The sequence below is a fragment of the Temnothorax curvispinosus genome, unplaced genomic scaffold (genome assembly GCF_003070985.1).
Source record: "Temnothorax curvispinosus isolate PA1 unplaced genomic scaffold, ASM307098v1 QBEX01006316.1, whole genome shotgun sequence".
Taxonomy (NCBI): Eukaryota; Metazoa; Arthropoda; class Insecta; order Hymenoptera; family Formicidae; genus Temnothorax; species Temnothorax curvispinosus.
Window position 1 is genome coordinate 153,581 of NW_020216096.1, and position 18,641 is coordinate 172,221.

Consider the following 18,641-nt stretch of genomic DNA (forward strand, 5'->3'; position numbering starts at 1 on the left):
TGCCTTAAATCATCAGCCTTTACTTCTGTAGTAATAACTTACGATAATTTCTTCGCGTAAACGGGATTTTGTAGTAACTTGCGATAATTTACTTCGCGTAAACGAGTTATATATCGTAAGTTACTACAGAAGTAACGCTCGCGTAAACGTAGTAAATGGGGAGCAAAAATAGGTTTTCTTTCGGTGTAGATGAGTGCACTATTTCTCGCAATTGGCTGGAAGGTAGAAATAATGCGCTCATCTCTACACCGAAAAAGGAACTCATTTCCGCTCCCCATATTGTATACTTAAAGCCCCGGATACACACTTTTTCGTAACAGTAACGGTAAAGTTTCGACCGTACGGATTCGTAATATCCATATTTCTCATAAAATAAGTTACATAAATTCGTGAATTTTTTTTATAAACTCTTTATATAATAATGCAGGGAGATAAAGAGCCCAATTTTGCATTTTAGTTAAAAATTTATAATAAATAAAATACGGACTCGCAGCGAGTCGCAGCTAAGCCAACTCGACAGAGGTCTCCACCGTGTCTCTTGCCGAAACTGTTGCTTTTCATACGATCCCTTGGGAACCTTTTGCCGCGTCGTCGGTCTCAAGGTGCCAATTCATGGGACGCTGAAAAACAGCGTTGAGCGACGTCACGTGACATCACTATGATGCCAGCGTCAAGAAAGAGAAGTTGGATTTTTCCAACTTCAAGCGTCAAAGCCAAAGCAGCGCGAAGACGCCGAAATTTTGACGCTGTTTTCCTTTTCATGAATTTCAATTGACGCCGGCGTCAATTGTGGTCATGCGACCTTTTTGCCGCTGAAAATGAGCGTCGAGCGTCAGCATGAAAAGGCACCTTCATAATAGGCGCGTTCAGCAGAACAAACGCTCAATAGCAATCGAACGTGATTGGCTGCGAACCTCTGCTGCCGAACCTCTGCTTAGCGAAGCGAAAGGTAGCAATTGAATGGGTGCGTTCAGCCGATACTCCGCTAGGCTAGCGGAGTATCGGCTGAACGCACCCAATGTGATTGGTTCTTACCTTTGGATCCAACCAATTACACTTAATTGCTACCTTTCGCTTCGCTAAGCAGAGATTCGACTGAACGCAGCCATTGGCTCTTACTTTTAGAATCAACCAATCAACGCAGATTGTTGATAAGACGAGACTCAACAGTTGTGTCTGCTGACGCGCCCAATTTCATTTGTGGTTCGCGAGCTCGATTTTCTATAGATTTTCTTGAAACTGTGAATATACGTTAATTTAGGTGTGCTTTATGCGTGGTATAAATTTCAGTACCTCTTTCCGGTATAAAAAATCAAGATACTGAGCCTCACAGTTTCAAGAAAATCTATAGAAAATCGATTTTTTCTAGTGTAAAGACCGGAGAACTACCTTGAAGGTTGAAGGCTGAAACATGATGACCGTAACCATAGTATACCCGATCAAAACACCGTTGACCGCGTCTGATGTTTTTCATTCTTTTTAAAGGTTTTTCAGTACATTAACGCTTCAAACAGATAGCGCAGATAGGTTGCAGATTACATTTTAATGTGACATTGACGAAACACGTAAGTTATAAACGTATAAATTAACAAGTAACAAAGACAATTCATCACAGCTACAAGAGAACGCATAGTACGTATATATAGATATCGAATTACACATTTTCATTCATGGCATTGACTGGAATTTATAATGTTTACAGAGCACTCGTCATGGTTCGCAACAACACAAAAAGGAATTATAAGCCCCTGAAAGCGTCAGAGCTCCAGAGTGCACTGCGTTCCATAACGCACGGGCCAAAGCTGACAATTCGTCAAGCCAGCCAACAATTCGGGATTCCATTTTCTACCCTACGAGAGCATCTGAACTTTGACGAACTGCGCGAGATATCGGGTCGCAAGACTCGCAAGCTTGGCAAGCCCACTTTTACAGCACAAGAAGAAGCCGAGTTAGTGGGACACATTCTCCGTTTGGCTGGAATGAACAACGGTATCACACGCCAAGATCTTCGCAGAGTCGTCTTCGAATTTGCTGAGGCCAAACGGATCAAGCATTACTTCAATAAAAGGTCAAAAATGACAGGGAGGAATTGGGTGTACCTGTTCCTGAAGAGAAACCCACAAATTCCGCTACGACAATTGAGAGGCATCAGTCTGAATCGTATTGCTGACTTCAACAAGAACTTTTTCAGTAACTTGCAAGCAATTATGAAGAAACATAAATTCACTCCGTACCGAATCTACAACATGGATGAGACCAAAATACCAACGGTGCAGAAGAAATGCTCAAGTGTTTACGCAGCCGAGGGCAAAAAAAGGGTCGGAGCAGTAACGTCTGATAAAATGGGAAAAACCGTCACTGCTGCTTTCTGCATGAATGCAGCTGGATGTTATATACCACCATTGATAATTTTTCCCGGAGTTCGTATGGATTCGAGATTGCAGCATAATGGACCTATCGGAGCTCTATATGGTTGCTCAAAAAATGGCTGGACAAATGAAGTTCTTTTCTGTCAGTGGCTGGAACATTTTGTGAAACACGTGAAACCCACGGCTGATGATCCGGTCCTCCTGATCCTGGACTACCACTCGAGTCATGTCTCAATGGCAGCATACACGTTCTGCATAGACAACAGCATTACTGTGGTAACGGTTCCTCCACGCATGTCCCATCGAATGCAGCCGCTCGATCTCACTTTCTTTGGTCCCCTGAAAAATGTTATGCACCGAGAATTTAAGCTCTATCTGACTTCTCACCCGTATGAGAAAATTGGGGAGCACAATTTGGCAGAGTTTTTGAACAAAGCGTTTATAAAGGTCGCGTCGATGGAAAAAGGAATCTCGGGCTTTAGGTCAGCCGGCATTTGGCCACTTGACCGGCCTGACATGTTCGAGGAAAACGACTTCGCGCCGCCAGACGAAGATAACGAAGATGTTGATCAGAATTCGATTATCGCTACTGAGTGGTGCGTTTATGAGGAGAGCGTCAACGAGAACGTCAATCTTTCAGACAAGTCGGTAACCAGCGACGATACTGCCTCTTCCACTTCGGCAATTCTGGAGATGATCCCGCGGGTCCTGCCAACTCCCACCAAAAAGAAGACGGTCCCAGGATAAAGGAGAAAGTCTCGTGCAAAAATGCAATCAGAAATTTTCACTGCCAGTCCCCGGCCAATAAGAAAAGTTGCAGAAAGCGGCTGATAAATGAAAGAAGGAAGAGGCCCCTAAGAAACGAGGGCCCTGAAAAAAAAAGCACGAAAAGCGAAAGTTCAGGCAGTCAACAGGCTCCCAAACGAGAAAGACCAAGGAAGAAGCAAACGTCGAACCCGCGGAAGGGGACAACGAATTGTAGTTTCGTTGTTGCCAGTGTTCAACCTTGATTCACGCTGAATGCAGCGGCGTCGACAGGACCAAAGATTATGGCTGCGTTCCGATATTCACTGTCAGTACTGAAAATCTATAGCGTACGTTACGTAAACTAAAGATTTTCAGTACTTGCAGTGAATATCAGAACGCAGCCTATATTTGTGATTTTTGTTAGCTTATAATACTTTCTTCTGTTCTTCAATTCTGTTTTTCAATATGAAAAAAATGAACACAACTTTTTCGAATTAATGTTTTTTATGTCGATTATATATATATATATAGTTTATTTATATTCGAATTTATATATATTTATGTCGAATGAATCGTTTAATAAGTGCCAGTCAATTCTACTAAAAAAAATTTTTTTTTAAATATCCCTCTATTTTTGAAGTTTTGCGTTTAATTTTCAATTATTTATCATCACTCTCATCTTTGACTATATAGTCAAAGATTTTATGTACAGAAGAACGAGCCTATCAGAGAGTTAAAAACAGAATTAATCTTTAAAGGCTCAGACACAATGATGACAAAAATAAGGAATAAGATAATAAGGAATAAGGGAATGTCGCATCTCACTTCAGTACACGTACATTAAAGCGAGATGCAACATGTCTTATTCCTAATTCCTTTATCTTATTCCTTATTCCTCTCATTGTGACTGAGCCTTAAAAATTAGCGTATATGTATGTATGTATGTATGTACATTCATATAAATATATAAAAGATTGACGCGCGTCTTTTTTCGATGAATTTCGGAACTCACTGATGTTGAGTTATCCACGAGCGTGCGCAATAATGCGCTATGACGGTAGTCGAAGTTGCGCAGAGTTATGTAATAACAGATATTTAATGATAGTTATGTAATAAAAAAAAAGATATAATGATAGTTATGTAATAAAAAGATATAATGATAGTTATGTAATAAAAAGATATAATTATTTTTATATAATAATAAAAAGACATTTAATAATTTTTTAAAGATAATTGGAGAAGAATGGACGATTGTAGAACATCATTATCATTTTACTAATGTAGAGCTGAAATTAGCGTATGGTAAATAAGCACAAAATACACCAGCGAATAGCAGCACGTGTTTTAACAATGGATTTAATAATTATTATTGTTAGTATCAACCGGTTTAGTAATTAACAGAAAAATTGCTATTATAGTACAAGACGACTTTATGATAGTAGTAAAAAATTTATTTTATTATAAATGTAAACTTAATAAAAATTTTATGAAGAGTTTCTTTACACGAGTTATCGAAATATTTATTTGTGTATCTAATAAAAAAAAAAACTTTCCAAGAGTTTTCAGCCTTCGGATTGACGAGAAGTCAAATAACGCGCGCGCAAGAATCGATAATCCTCGATTAGGCTGCATCCCCATGGAGAGAGAAATAGCGGAACGGAACTAAAACGGAATTGCTCTGATTGGCTAATCTTCAGGTGGGGGCTCTCAAGGTGGGATATTAGCCAATCAAAGGAATTCCGTTTTCCGTTACGCTATTTTTTTCTCCATGGGGATACACCCTTATCCCGTCATGCCTCGCGCGAGCAACCCCGTGGCAACAACTGCGCACCGTTCTCATCCCGAGGATGTCGAGCGCGTCTAAAGTCGCTTTCGGTCTATGTTGCATGTCGTCCGTCGGAATAATAGGCTACGTGCACTACAAGCAGGCCTACGACAGGTAGAAACCCGCGATTGCACGACGATTACGATCCTCGCGACTGACGTTGCGCTCGCAAAAATCGTTTTTAGGGATCAGCTTCATCTGGGTGTGATACGCGACATCGAGCGACGGGAACGCCGTAAGGCAGAAAATGTCTACGTTCTGCAGCAGCAGGCCGAGCTAGAGAAGGAACTGCGCAGAGGGGAGGCAATACGTGAGAACGATACGTAACGATTGAATAGTCGCGTGATTGTTAGTCTGTTACTCGAGGATTTTTTCATAAGGAATAAAAAGAGCCGTGTGTAAAGTGTCCTGCCCGGTCACTTCACTCCATTTTGTATGCGCGTCGAGTAACCCGTTAAAGCGTCCTCCTCTGCAAACACTTGAGTAAATTTACAGCTTTCAAGCGAGCATTATGGCTACCGACGAAGCACCGGATCAACCCGGTAAGTTTGGAGTCTCATATAGAACGAAAGCGCAATAGTATTTGCCACTTTGGAGTATATTTTTATTCCCTCTTTATGTACATATATTGAGGTTATAGTTATATATCCAATATAATATATTGAAAATATCAATTGCTTTGTAGCCAATATTTTTTTAGTGTTTATTATATAATCATATTGGTCATTGTATTGTGCGCTAGTTTTTAAAAGAAAGGAAAAGTCTAAAATGTATCTTGATTTATTATTAGAAATTTTTACTACAAGTTTAAAATGTTACATATACTTTATTTTGCTTATTTACCTATTTGTTGATCTTGTGTCTTATACAAAATGGAAGATTTAAGTTTATATCAAACACTTGAGTTCTATCGTACATAAAATATTGTACGAACTAATCTTTATGGTCTTAAACTTTGTACTTTGTTTAATTAGATTTGAAGCTGCACAGATTGCATAAGCAACATGCATAAGATAATACTAAAATGTCTTGTAATATTATTAGCAAAAATATTTTGAATGCAAAGAAAGTTAAAATAGTTGATTCTTGTTTCATAGATTTGTCTTGCATAGAGGAGAGTCTCATGAGTCTAGAGAAATTGGATAGAGCGTCACCCGATCTATGGCCTGAGCAGAGTGAGTAAATTTTTAAGTATCATCTATGAGTCATGTAAACACATTACATCATAAATGTAGCGAGCAATGAAGTTCCAGGTGTACATGAGTTCGTTGCTCAAAATTCACCGCAGACAGAACCATGTTTTTGGGCTGCGATGTCGCAGGAAGACATAAGCCATGTGCATCGTGAGTTGATATGCATTAACATATGATTCTTCATCCTGTTGCTAAATACCGTAAAATATTTTCTTGCAGAACTGGGTAATATGTCAATGACCGGGCTTATCTCGGAAGTGAAAAGACTGCACGATTTAGCTTATCAGCTGGGTCTAGAGGAGGCTAAGGAAATGACACGCGGCAAATACTTGAACATATTTAAACATAAATAACCTATTTTAGATTTGCAAAAAAAAATAATAAAACGTGAAAATGCATAAGTATAATCGGTATTCTTAAGAAACGTTTTGAGACGTTTTTATATTTTTGCAACCTGAAAATTCTTTAAGAATTCTCTAAGATCCACCTTGTGTATCTCTGTACATTTACAAATGCAGATGGAAAAATGATGCTTGAGTCACAACTAGACCCAAATGATAGGATTCCAACCTGATAAAAAAAAAAAAAAGGAAAACATAAATATGTGAACTACATCTGTAGTATATATGTAAATATTTATGTTGATAACGTACCAGGAAATATGTGTCCGCATATTTGTATAACAGAGGACTACCGCTGTAACCTGAACAAGGTTCACAGTTTCCTTTGGCGCATAATTCGACAGATAGAGCTTGGCTTAAATAGTCCGAGCACTGCTGCTTAGGTACGAGTTCTAGTTGTAATGACTGTTGCGTCAGTGGTTGCGCTGGATCACAGGGTTACAGCACTTGAACGTTACATAAACACAGCTTACAGTTTACGCTTTACGATAGTTTGTTCTATTAATACAAATACCTTTTTGACCTGACAATTTTCCCCAGCCGACAACAGTGCATGTACTTCCTAAGCTGACGTATCTGTCTTCCGGTATAAAGCAGATTGGTTGAGCTGTGGCTGGAGAAGACCGGATATATTGCTATTTCATTGAGGCTGTGACCGTCACAATGTCTTCAACGCGTGTATATTTAAGAATTGTACATACCTGTAAAATCGATAGCCTTCTTCAAGCGAAGTAAGGCGATATTGTTCGAATAACTTGCGGCGTTGTAGCCCGGATGTTTAACTACATACGATATGTCGTGGCTACTGATATTGTGCCCGCAAAACAAATTATTGCAATCTGGATTCGACTCTGTATTATATTCACCAATAAGCACAGAGCATCTGAATGGATTACGAACAACGATTATTATAATTACTGCATGCTACAGATCAATGCTGTCATACAATCGAAAATCTGAGCAACGATCATTCGTTATATTTTATTTTCGACTGCTGTATACGTACAATTTGTATCTGTCCGATTTCGCGAGTGCGCATGTAGCTGTAGTCAATACAATACGCTCATTAACAATCACGCCATTGCACGAGTATTTAATCTCACCCGTTAATGTATCTGAAAGCGAATTCTTGCTAACAGTCTGAAAACGCATGTCTTATATAATAAAAGAGATATAGCTAACTTTCTCTCTCTCTTGTCCTTCGAATAAACAAAATTGTATATAATTTGCTATATATATGTGATGCCGCAGAAATTTTCTGCCTTAAATTTTTATTGAAACATTTGGAATCAACTTTCAATTGGTTCAAACTGACGACTTTTGACGCAGCATTTTAACTTCAATGTTATAATTCAGATATATAATTGGCGATTTCTGAGACATCTTGTATATTACGCAATTTCTATATGATACCAAGCACTTCTGTATACGTGCAAAGGTACTTGCTTATAAAACCGATTCTTGCGACAAAAGGATACGATCCTAAAGTGTCTACGTTGTTTCGAACGATACTCTTTCCGCACTGAAAGTTTGAAGATGGTTGCGTTGGATATGCATCCAGGCTTCTGTCTGGATACGTCGGCCGTTCGGTATAACTGTTGACGCTGCAGCAAATTTTTATGCGTGTTCGATCGTACCCGCACACGGCTTGTCGCAATCTGCGTTCGAAAAATCTACGTGTGTAAATTATGTACTCGTCCGTCTGACATAAAAAGGGACCACGTTACCTGTGAGCGGAAAGTCCGTTTTGACCCATTAGGGATACAACCGCCGGGCAGTACTCGATGAACGAACACTTCTGATCACTGGGACAAGAAAGAGAATTATTCTGGCACGTATCGTAATGATACCAAGGGTACTCGCACAGCTCCGAAGTTACGATCGGCAGTAAAAGTAGTAGCAATAGGCAGCACATTTTTATAAAGATATAAATTTGTATAGGATATAAATGCAAACGAGATGGTCACACTCTTGACGAGGATAAAAATTCGTTAGTTTTGTCTAAGCGGAGATAAGCGGTTTTCGTATCAACGTCGAGCGAAATTCAATAAAACGATCCTTTCCATGAAAGAAATATGCAAGATAGGTCGACTTTAAAAAAAAATTATCGTTCTCTCAGATCTCTTTTTTCGAATGTATTGTGTTTTCTGTGTAGAAACACGACGGATTAATGCAGATAGATCTCGTAGTCCGTTTCGCATTCGCGACCAACATCGTCTGTACCGGATGATGAACTGATTTCGTTGCATCGCGCACCTCTATGCGACAGACAATTTCGTTTCTCTCGGTTACCTTGACTAGAGCATTATTCGCACATCCGGCGGAACTGTGATAATCACGCGAAAAAGATACGTATTTTGCGATTAATGCTCGAAACTGTGTTACGTTTTTACTTGGATTTCTTGAGAAGGCAACAGAGGGGTTGATATAATCACCTCCTTGATGTAAACTACACTGAAATTAGCTAATTAAAATGAAATGGACTTTTTTAAACGCTGCGATAAATTCGTACAGCGCGGAAACATTATTTAATCATACAAATTAAAGGAAAATATTTTGTATGTATTTCTACGAAAATAATGGAAAAATGAAAAACATCTTATAAGATATTTACATTTTTATTAGACATCGTCTAATTGCGTGACCCACCTTGTATATAAAATTTATTAATACTCGTATAACACGTAATTATAGATAAACTCATAAAAGCAAAATAAAAAATTATTAAGTACTATTTGTATAAAAAAAAATTCTCTTGCTGTTCGGCATACTGTGGATTAATGGTGCATTAATGAACTTTGGTTTGTACGTTTCTTCAATTCTCGTGCGAATAGGGGGAACAGGGAAGGTTTTTAACAATTCGAATTTCGTCTTTCGTTCCACTCGATAGCGGTCTCGATGATGCCGGACGATCGGACGAAGTCGACGGCAACGATATTGGCGGTGCGTTGCCATTTGCTGTTGTACCAATTCGTAACGTTAATATTAACTTTCTCCGCCATTTGGCGGATACTTCCGAGCCGGTTTAAGATTACGTCCCATGTGTTGGGCGTCAACTCCGCCATCGCCGACCTCGGTATCGATCTAGGATGCCTGAAACGAGAACCGCCAGATTGGCATAATTATAATTTGCGCTATAATGTCTCTCTTCATGCTGCATTGAGAGCAAAACTAATGACATTTTTTTTATGCAATGGAATGCATTGCTCTCATTGCTATCAATTGAGATCATTATAAACTTAAACTTAATCAGCTATTATTGAGATCCGTTAATCGTATCAACTAAGCAGCTCAGACCGGATACAGGTATTCGGTTTGTCTGGCGCGCGTACACTTTACTCATGATCGTGTCTCTTAATTAACGAAAGTACTTATAAAACCAAGAGTAAGATATATGATGAGAAGAATAATCTTGAATAGCTTAGCGCTACTCGATGTCGGCTTTGCATGATTTGCATACCCGAGACTTTCCGTTTCGATGCGATTTAGATAATTGAACAAGTCTTCGATAGTCCTGACGTTTCCCCATTGATGAGTCACGCAGGGCCACACGCTTTCGTAACGACTGACAACTCGTCTCTCATCATAACCGATGATAAGTCTTTTCCCGGATGACCAGATCGTGTTCAGCGTACTGGTCCATCCGTAACTCTTCGGCAAGTAGTACCCGGCGAATTGTTCCTCAAGGAATCCAATAAAGTCGTGATGCACCGCCAGATTTTTTCCAAAACCTAGCAACACCATCAGCATATATTTTCACATAAATGACGGAAGTCTACTATTTCCAAGTCCTAGCTACGAGTTGCACAATATTGCTAGGTTACTTATTATTATTAATTGAAAAGCAGCGATAAGTCACGTTATAATAATGTTTGTGTATTTCATTCCTATATCTTGCTAATATTCATAATTTGCACTGTTAAATTCGTAGTGTCAAATTATATTCAATTTGAGTTGTTTTTTACGTTGTTAACTATTCCTATAGATCACCATTGTTCTTACTCAATCATGTCATTAATTTAACTAAACCAATGGAATTAAAATAATACTATTTTGTGTTAGTAAAATAATAAATTTTGACATACATTAAATAACAAAATGTTATTTAACTCAAGATATTGATTTAAATTTCATCCTTTAATATTTAACAGTGCATTGCCCGAACAATACGAAACAATCGATACAAAGCAAGAAAATTAATCTCTATAGAAAAAATCAGATGATAAATAAGACATCTTAGAGTCTGAGCAAGTCCGACGCAACTTTTAAATGTCACGAACGACTCTTAAGCCCCTTACATGATGCTAGCCGATAGCGATAGTGATAGCAATAGCGACAAAATTGCCGACAAAGCTACAGCATTGATACACGGCTTCCGACAGGTTAAAAATTTTGTCGCTATCGCTATCACTATCGCCTAGTACTGCGCAACGGGCTTTATAATTTATCTATTAAGTCTCCTATTTTGTTGCGTTATAAAGAATTTTATAATCTTTTGAATCAATGCTCTTTCTTTAGCGCGGGAGTATCGCGGATGAATTCCAAGAACGGTATTCGAGCGTATAACAATATTTTTATATATTTTAAAAAGCGCGAGAAGGAACGTTGCATTCGCGATGGTTCTACTACCTACAATATTTTTACCCGGCCAAGAACTGTCGAGCATTAAAATGTATTACCAACTGGAAATTCCTGGATGTCAAATATCACGATCTCGTTCGTTTTGTCGAGGAAGGTCTTCACCTGGTTGATAACGGTCTGCATGGGAACGGACTTGAATACTCCGTGATTTGCCCACCACACCGAGTTGGTGTTGGGATAGTGTCCGGCTCTGATGTCGAGATATCGGACCCCGTAGATCAGTTGCGCGAGCACGTCCACATCCTGCAGTTTAATTATCCTAACGATTACCAGCAACGGTTATTCCATATTTAATTCTTACTATTCGACTTTAATGCGCAAGCTCTCTCTTTAATGCGTCGCCCGAACGTTTTCGGGCCGAACACTCAAACGTGCGCGCAACAAGCATCTGATTTGAATTGAAAGGAAGTCTATTTTGAATCAATCGAAAGAGTGCCGTGGGAAAGGAGATCTGGTATAGCCGTGCGACTTCCGACTCGGAAACGATGTTGTCGCAGCGAGATTAACTTTGCGGATTATCTGATTTGTTCCGCGCAATTCAATTTTCTGTGTTATTAATTCGGAATTTACCTGCGTTATCACGTATCTCTCGACGATATTCTCGGAGTTTGCCCGTTCGTGTATCGCGTACGACGCGGAATCGTGCGTACCGGGCAAAAATACTCTACTTATAGGCAGCGATCCTAAGATGGCCCTCCTCTCCGTCATCCAGTGAGGCTGCGTTCGCAGACAATTTGTCAGTTTTACCGTGCCGTTTCTCAGCCAGGCGACATGGTAATCTATTAAAGCGAAATTCCGTTTCAAGATTGGATCGCGCACACCACTAAAGATATCGCTAAAGAAAATAAAGTAGATCAAGTAGCAGCCTTTGAACTGTCTCTTTTGATTTCGTCAAAATTTTAAAAAACAATTGGCTCTTGTGCAACAAATTCAGATGGTGGAAACAATATTTTCTGTGCGCTATAGTAAATATAAATATACGAAAAAGAGCTTTAGTAATTTTGTTAAAAATTACGATCGAGAATCGCTGCATATCGTCCGACGATAATTATATTAGTTTTCTTCCGTATTTATATTCACTATTTGCATGTATATGTAGGGCTGGAAAAATTACTGTAAAAGTGACTCGTTACTAATTCTAAAAAGTATAATTTGTTATTGTTACTATTGTTCAAAAAGTAACAGGTCTCAATAACAAATTGTTATTTTTGTTACTTTTTTTACGTTACAAGATCAATTAATAATAAAATTTGTCCAATTAAAACTAGTTAATAATAAAATAATTTTAAAAACGTTACATTTCTAAGAGATTTTTGTTGAAATATCGATGAAAGTAATAAAACTTTGGATTTTTAATTTGCTATACCATAAAAGAACTTGAAAAAGGAGTCTTTCGAGTATCATAAATATAAAGTTCGCAAATTTTAGACCTTTTTACACATTTTTTTTATCTTTAATCTTATGTGTTTCAAAATCTTGATTTGATATACCAATTTAGGATCAAATCTGTTTTTAGAATACAAAAATCTACAATAATTACATATAATCTGGATTAGAAATATAAATTCTATGAATTTTATCGAACTTCTCGTTTATTTTTTAAAAGAAGTTAGTGTTTGATCCTCATTCATACCTATATATAATCCTCAACTCAATCATGAAAATGATTTCTCTTTAGAGCCTCCGAATACATGAAAATCAAATAAGTTTCAAACGTATATATAATTTATTATATTCGTTACGTTACCGGAAAAACGGATACCCGAAAAATAATGATTGTTACTGTTGTCGTTGCAGACAAAATAATAGATAATGGTTGCCATTGCACTTACAGTTTTTGCAACTGATAATGTTGGCTGCGAAAATGTAACTGTAACGGCAACGTGTTAAATAATACAAACGCGTTACTTCTCAATAATGCTGTATATAATACGCTTGATCAGTAGTCTATATTGGAATTATGTAATTGCGATGTGTATATACATATAAGTCGCGTACGTACGTAGGCATTGCTGAACGAACGTGAGATTCGAGGTGGGAACGAACGTGGCCTGCAGTCCGGTCCTCTTGATGCCGCTCGGCGCGTTTGGTATCAGGGTATAAATTGGCTCGAGGCCGTTCGTGGGCTCGCCCGTGTAAAGAGCGATCGTATCGCCCGGTCGATACCTGGCGTGATTCCAATAAATCTCGATCTCCCGTATCGTTTGCATCGACATTATGGGCGAGATAATCAGGCCGACGTGCGCGCGTTGGAAATCTAAAAGGGGGAAACAGGTGTTTCGAGATGCGAGGCTTTTTTCGAACACAACTGGTGCAATAATTTCAATATGACAATAATCCTTATTGAAAACCGAGGCTATTATTGCTCTGCGAGACGAAGACGCGCATTGACACGATTGCGTAAGTCATAATAACAATATTTTCTTAAACGAAATACGTCAAACTTTTGATATTCGATAAAGCGGCACGAAAATATCGACGATCCAATCGATTTATTGTTGCATTTATTATTGATCGTGGTAGAAAAATGTCTCAGAATTTTCCATAAAAATTTTCAGATTTTCTCAGAATGCTCAGAATTTTCAGATTTTTTTATACGAATTGAAACGTTTTGCAGAAAAACTTAGACAAAATAATAATAAAACATTTCGGATTTTTCCCGCCAACATATCTTTGTAAAAGTCGGAATAAATGTGAGAAAAGCTGTGCAATTTATCAGAAATTTTTATACACACTGATACTAAAATATTCCGAAAATCCTCATTCAATTATTTTTGAAAGTATCTGAGAAATGTTACATATATTTTTTCAAAATTTTTTATAAGTCTCAATTCATACAAAATTCTGAGAAATTGTTTTACCAGGATTTGCATAGCTTATCGCGCTATTGCTACACTGTCAACTATAAAACTCACCGTCTCCCACGTCCGGACCACAAAATCTCGCCGTCGACACGCAGTCGACGATTGTCAACCAAGGGAGAAGGGCGGGAACGATAGTAAGTAGCTTCATCTTCGTGCACGAGTTAACCGCGGTAGGACCGTAAACAAAATCTATTATCCGCTTCTTTGAGCCGTTGACATTCTTCTCTCGGTGCTCCCTCAATCGTTTCAATTCTTCCCACGAAGCCAACTGGCTACGAACTGCCGCAAAAGACGTCAGCCTTCACCTTCGATCCAGCTCGTTTTCTTGCGCGGCTGACGGCTCTCATGAGTTTAAGAAATTATCACCGTCAAGAAAGCTTACGACGTATTTATAAATACAACGGTCGTTTTGAAGAAGGAATCACGTACATTAATAATATATTTTATTATTTATAATAATAAAAATGACGGAGGAAATGAACGCGGTGTTGATTCTCTTACGTAAATTAAAAATATCGAAATGCCTTTCTTTACAGAAAATAAATTACCTAATTTTTAGATTGAGAAATAAATTTGTTCACAATCAATCTTATTGTTACATAAATCTCTAGGATGTGACTTCACAAGGCAGGAACGTTATGCAATTAAAAAATAAAAAGCCACTCCAGGTCGTAAAATTACGATGACTTATATCCTGCAGCGATATGATGCAAATTAAAAAAAATTAAACAATTGTAAAATGAACGTATTTACTAACACTCGCTCATTAATCGCGATACAATTGGAAAATAGACGCTCTCACGCGGGTCGTAGCTCTTCGAGTTTTCTCGGTTCGACGCGCTGGTCTCCGTTGATAGATCGTAACTGATCGTCGTAGATGCGGCCAAGTCAAGTTGTGCAAGTTCAAGAACGTGGTTATAGCGACTGGCGAACGCGATGACGACAGAATCGTGTGAGACACATAATTGCTAAGAAAAACCATCCGCGTTGATTATAAATGCTGACCGTTTATCTCTTCATCCTATATCGTCTAATCGCGCGATTGTGCAATCTTATTTTTTCTCGCTCTTATTACGAGATCGTGGACGTGTTCCGCGCGTCTTACATCGCTCTCGAGACTAGCGGGAGTCCTTTTGCACCGTCGATTTTGTTTAACGTTCATCACATTTCTACCGGTGACTCGTTTAGTTTGAAAGTAATCAACGAAATGAGATTTCTGCTTGAGAGATTTTTCTTTTCAATATCTTCGCGCGGGAGTTGAAGAAATCGAAATTGTGAAAAAAGAAATTCAGGGGAGAACGTCTCCCTTATCTTTTAATTGGAGAATTTGCCTGCGCTACGCGATTGATCCCGATCGAGATCGCTGAATCTCCGTGGGGGAGAGGTGGAGGAAGCCCCCCCTCTCTCCCCCCCAGGAAATTAACACGATGATATTTCCGCGTGCTGCCGACGCCGAGTCGACGTCGAACGACGAGAGGGGGAGGGGGTAGAAGGACGAAAGGGGAAAAGGGGACGGAACGTGGAAGGGGGACCAGAAGAGGAGATCTCTTACCACGAATTATATCGCGAAGAAGTCGGGCTCGGCTGATTGCGCGTTCGTATCCTCGACCATCCGTTCCTGCCGTCCTCCTGGCATCGGAGTTCGGACTAATGCGTAGTCGTTTCCTTGATAATCGACGGCGAACGCGCGCAAAAAAAAGCCGCTGACTCGCAACGTTACCGCGTCGATGCGTGAAACTATGCGGCGCGATTCGGTATCACGCGAACTTCAGCAGCGACGGCGGTGGCGGTGGTGGCGGCGGCGGCGACGGCAGCGGCGGCGGCAGCGACGGAGGTGGCGGCGGCAGCGGTGACAGCTCTCCACCGCACACGGCTTTTTGCCTGTGCGGCACAAGCAAAAATGTTTCTTTCTCGGAAAGCAGGCAGCACGAAGTACAAACGGGGTGAATATTATAGCGGTAGTATATAATTAAAGGCCGCTAACAGAGAAGAAAACAAAGAGAGAAAGAAAGAGAGGGTGGAAGGGAGGGAGGAAAGAAGGAAGGCTCTGTCGAGGGGTGTCGAGCCGCTGGTGTCAAAGGATTTCTTGGTTCTCTTGAAAAGAAGAAACGTAGGGAAGACACGCGAAGAGAAGTAAGAGAGTAAAAAAGAATGGAAGGAAAGAAAGAAAGGGTGGAAGGGGGAGGTGAAAAAAGAGACCGTAGAATGGAAAGGAAGAAGCAAGAGGAGAGAAAAGACCAAGAGAGGGAGGGAGAAAACGAATTGTCGTCTTATATGTATTTGCGACATAGAGCTGCGTGAGCTGCAATCTTATATTGTTCTACTTTCTATAGCGAACGTATGGTATACTTGCTATTATTAAGGTACGCTGAGAATACAGCTGAGTCATGCTACTAAAAAAAGAAATATCTTTTAACTAAGATTTTAATATCTCCTTTGTTCTCTCTTCTCAAATTAATATTACACGAATAAAATTTCTTTAATAGAATGAACAAGGAAATGATTTAATTTACGAGTAAAGATTGTTAAGTAGATAATAATATTGTTTCAATGGCATAGGTAACAACAATCGTCGTTCTGTTCCATTCAGAGAGTTATCAGTTCTATAACGGTTCGCAATATACGTACAAGTAACTGTTTTTCCATCGAATGAGTCGCCGGTATGCGGGAGCCATTAAGCAAAAAGTGTTAAACAGACCTTGGAACGTATTCCGACCGTAAATTTGGCGCTAATGAGAGTACAGGAGTATTTGCGTCTTCTGTACTCGCGTGAATTATCTCCAAACATTAACTAATCCATAAGACATACAATGTCCCAAAACAGTATCTCTTTAACAATTTCTTTGGCTGATCTTTTCCTAAGAAAGACTTTCGAGGTCTTATTTATACTTATTTACACTTGAAAATATTTACACTTAAAAATATCATGGCCCATTTTTTGCACCATATATATCTTTATAATTATTTTATAATTACATTTTTATAAATATTTTTGTATACGTCTTAAATTAAAATTCTCTTACAATAAATCACCATATAGTTTTATTAAGCAAAGAATGTGGATTTCTTAACTACTTAACTTCCCGAAATTTACTTCGCGAAAAGCCCATTTTTTTCAGTCGCAACTTGAAAATTGTTCGGTAAAAAAACAACTTTACATTAGCCAGAGAATCATTAAAAGGATATCCTGTGGTTTTCAAATATTCTGTGTATAATGTGTATATAGTACACATATAAAGCATAAAATGTGCAAGAAACCGCATCGAGAATAATCACGGAAATAATTTTAAAAGATAAATTGCTTAAATATATTATTCAACAATCAAAAGGAGAAATTAGAAACGCTTCCTGAGGTAATAAAGATTAATGCGGAAGAAGATAAAAGTGAAAGCGAAGAATAAATAATACACAACTTGTGTAAATCTCAAATTTTCTATCTCGTTGCAAGTTTCAATCTTTTAAATAATAATATGCATTTATTGTTTTTTTCTCTCGAATCTGAAAAATTGAGATCAAATTAAGCATATCTTCAAACGCGTTTGCAGAACGCAAATAATTGATAAAGTAAATACACAGATTAAACTTTCTTACTATTTATATTTAATATTAAATAGTAGTGCATTAAGTGAAATATCTCGAAATGGGGGAGGAGGGTATTAGCCTATTCACCTCGTACTCTTTCACTCACAACCTTCAACTCTTCAATCAACCTTTTGTAGAACCGAGGCATACATGGGATGAGGGTCGGGATTAAATGCGGACCTGTCGACTACTACTTGACCGCTTTCACACGAAGGCACGCGTCACCCCCAATACCAAGTAGTATTAATATATAAAAATTTACCTGAGTATCATGACGCAGAGAGAAATAATGCGAAAAATTGCAAGGAGTTTTTGCAGCTAAATGAATCGTATGTAACTAAAAGATAATCCGTTACGTACCTGTTACTGTTGATCGGCTTCGTTCGAAGATCGCTGAAGTGCGTAAGTTGGAGAAATAAAGATAACCTGCGTCGCGGAATATTTTCGCACGCACGTTTATTAGCTATATATAGAAAATGATCGCGACTCTTTTTATCAGCGACTGTTAAGCCAGGCTTGTCGTATCATCGTATCGTATTATGACATTAGGGAGTTTTTGCAATACCGTCTTTCAGATACGGCAATAACTCTTTATTTTCTTATCAAAATACGGATATGTTGGTCATAATAATATGTCATCAAGACGTTTGTTTTCAATTTGTAAGATACGGGATACGAATACAGATTGAAAACACAAAGGCCTTGGCATATCATTATAATCAACATATCCGTATTTTGATAAGAAAATGTCATGATACGATACGGTGATACGATACAAGTCTGGACGCGGCGACGCGGCTTTAGTCTCCGATGCGAGTACGCATTGGAGTTGAAAATGAAAGGGGGAACGGGGAAAGGGGGGGCGTATGGTGTGTACAATTGTACAATACGTAGCGTTTGCTTCGCTTGTATTGCGCTTACGTAAAAGAATCACTGCGCGGAGAGAGAGAGCGTTATTCATTTCCGCTACCGCGATCATTGTCGCGTAATTACCGTACGGTAAAATCGTATTGCAGGAT

The 18,641-nt window shown here is 38.7% G+C and overlaps 4 protein-coding genes across 10 annotated transcripts; 3 read left to right on the forward strand and 1 right to left on the reverse strand.

Moving 5' to 3' along the window:
* The first annotated feature begins 1,472 nt into the window (after window positions 1–1,472).
* Window positions 1,473–3,613, forward strand: LOC112455662. Of its 2 annotated transcripts, none has more exons than XM_025017720.1 (2): window positions 1,473–1,632; window positions 1,703–3,613. In XM_025017720.1, the coding sequence occupies exon 2, from the start codon at window positions 1,713–1,715 to the stop codon at window positions 3,114–3,116; it is 1,404 nt and encodes a 467-aa protein (XP_024873488.1). In that variant the 5' UTR covers window positions 1,473–1,632; window positions 1,703–1,712; the 3' UTR covers window positions 3,117–3,613. The 2 variants fall into 2 exon arrangements, with proteins under 2 accessions (XP_024873488.1, XP_024873489.1); XM_025017721.1 differs by having other exon boundaries at window positions 1,501–1,565.
* Window positions 3,614–4,937: 1,324 nt separating this feature from the next.
* Window positions 4,938–5,292, forward strand: LOC112455655 (protein PET117 homolog, mitochondrial). The gene is made up of 2 exons (XM_025017701.1): window positions 4,938–5,055; window positions 5,127–5,292. The coding sequence occupies exons 1-2, from the start codon at window positions 4,964–4,966 to the stop codon at window positions 5,266–5,268; spliced, it is 234 nt and encodes a 77-aa protein (XP_024873469.1). The 5' UTR covers window positions 4,938–4,963; the 3' UTR covers window positions 5,269–5,292.
* A 101-nt stretch (window positions 5,293–5,393) lies between these two features.
* Window positions 5,394–7,611, forward strand: LOC112455653 (protein lin-52 homolog). Of its 4 annotated transcripts, XR_003040883.1 has the most exons (5): window positions 5,394–5,483; window positions 6,039–6,116; window positions 6,177–6,284; window positions 6,354–6,918; window positions 7,076–7,611. XR_003040883.1 is itself a non-coding variant. In XM_025017698.1 (4 exons), the coding sequence occupies exons 1-4, from the start codon at window positions 5,453–5,455 to the stop codon at window positions 6,485–6,487; spliced, it is 351 nt and encodes a 116-aa protein (XP_024873466.1). In that variant the 5' UTR covers window positions 5,394–5,452; the 3' UTR covers window positions 6,488–7,611. The 4 variants fall into 4 exon arrangements, 3 of the variants coding, with proteins under 3 accessions (XP_024873466.1, XP_024873467.1, XP_024873468.1); XM_025017698.1 differs by having other exon boundaries at window positions 6,354–7,611; XM_025017699.1 differs by having other exon boundaries at window positions 6,189–6,284; window positions 6,354–7,611.
* A 209-nt stretch (window positions 7,612–7,820) lies between these two features.
* On the reverse strand, window positions 7,821–15,679 carry LOC112455652 (PI-PLC X domain-containing protein 1-like). Of its 3 annotated transcripts, XR_003040881.1 has the most exons (9): window positions 15,593–15,679; window positions 14,798–15,008; window positions 14,092–14,319; window positions 13,179–13,433; window positions 11,747–11,955; window positions 11,215–11,419; window positions 9,996–10,266; window positions 8,263–9,628; window positions 7,821–8,193 (listed from the first exon to the last, which is right to left on the reverse strand). XR_003040881.1 is itself a non-coding variant. In XM_025017696.1 (8 exons), the coding sequence occupies exons 2-8, from the start codon at window positions 14,805–14,807 to the stop codon at window positions 9,388–9,390; spliced, it is 1,419 nt and encodes a 472-aa protein (XP_024873464.1). In that variant the 5' UTR covers window positions 14,808–15,008; window positions 15,593–15,679; the 3' UTR covers window positions 7,821–9,387. The 3 variants fall into 3 exon arrangements, 2 of the variants coding, with proteins under 2 accessions (XP_024873464.1, XP_024873465.1); XM_025017696.1 differs by having other exon boundaries at window positions 7,821–9,628; XM_025017697.1 differs by lacking the exon at window positions 14,798–15,008 and having other exon boundaries at window positions 7,821–9,628; window positions 14,092–14,382.
* Between the last annotated feature and the right edge of the window lie 2,962 nt (window positions 15,680–18,641).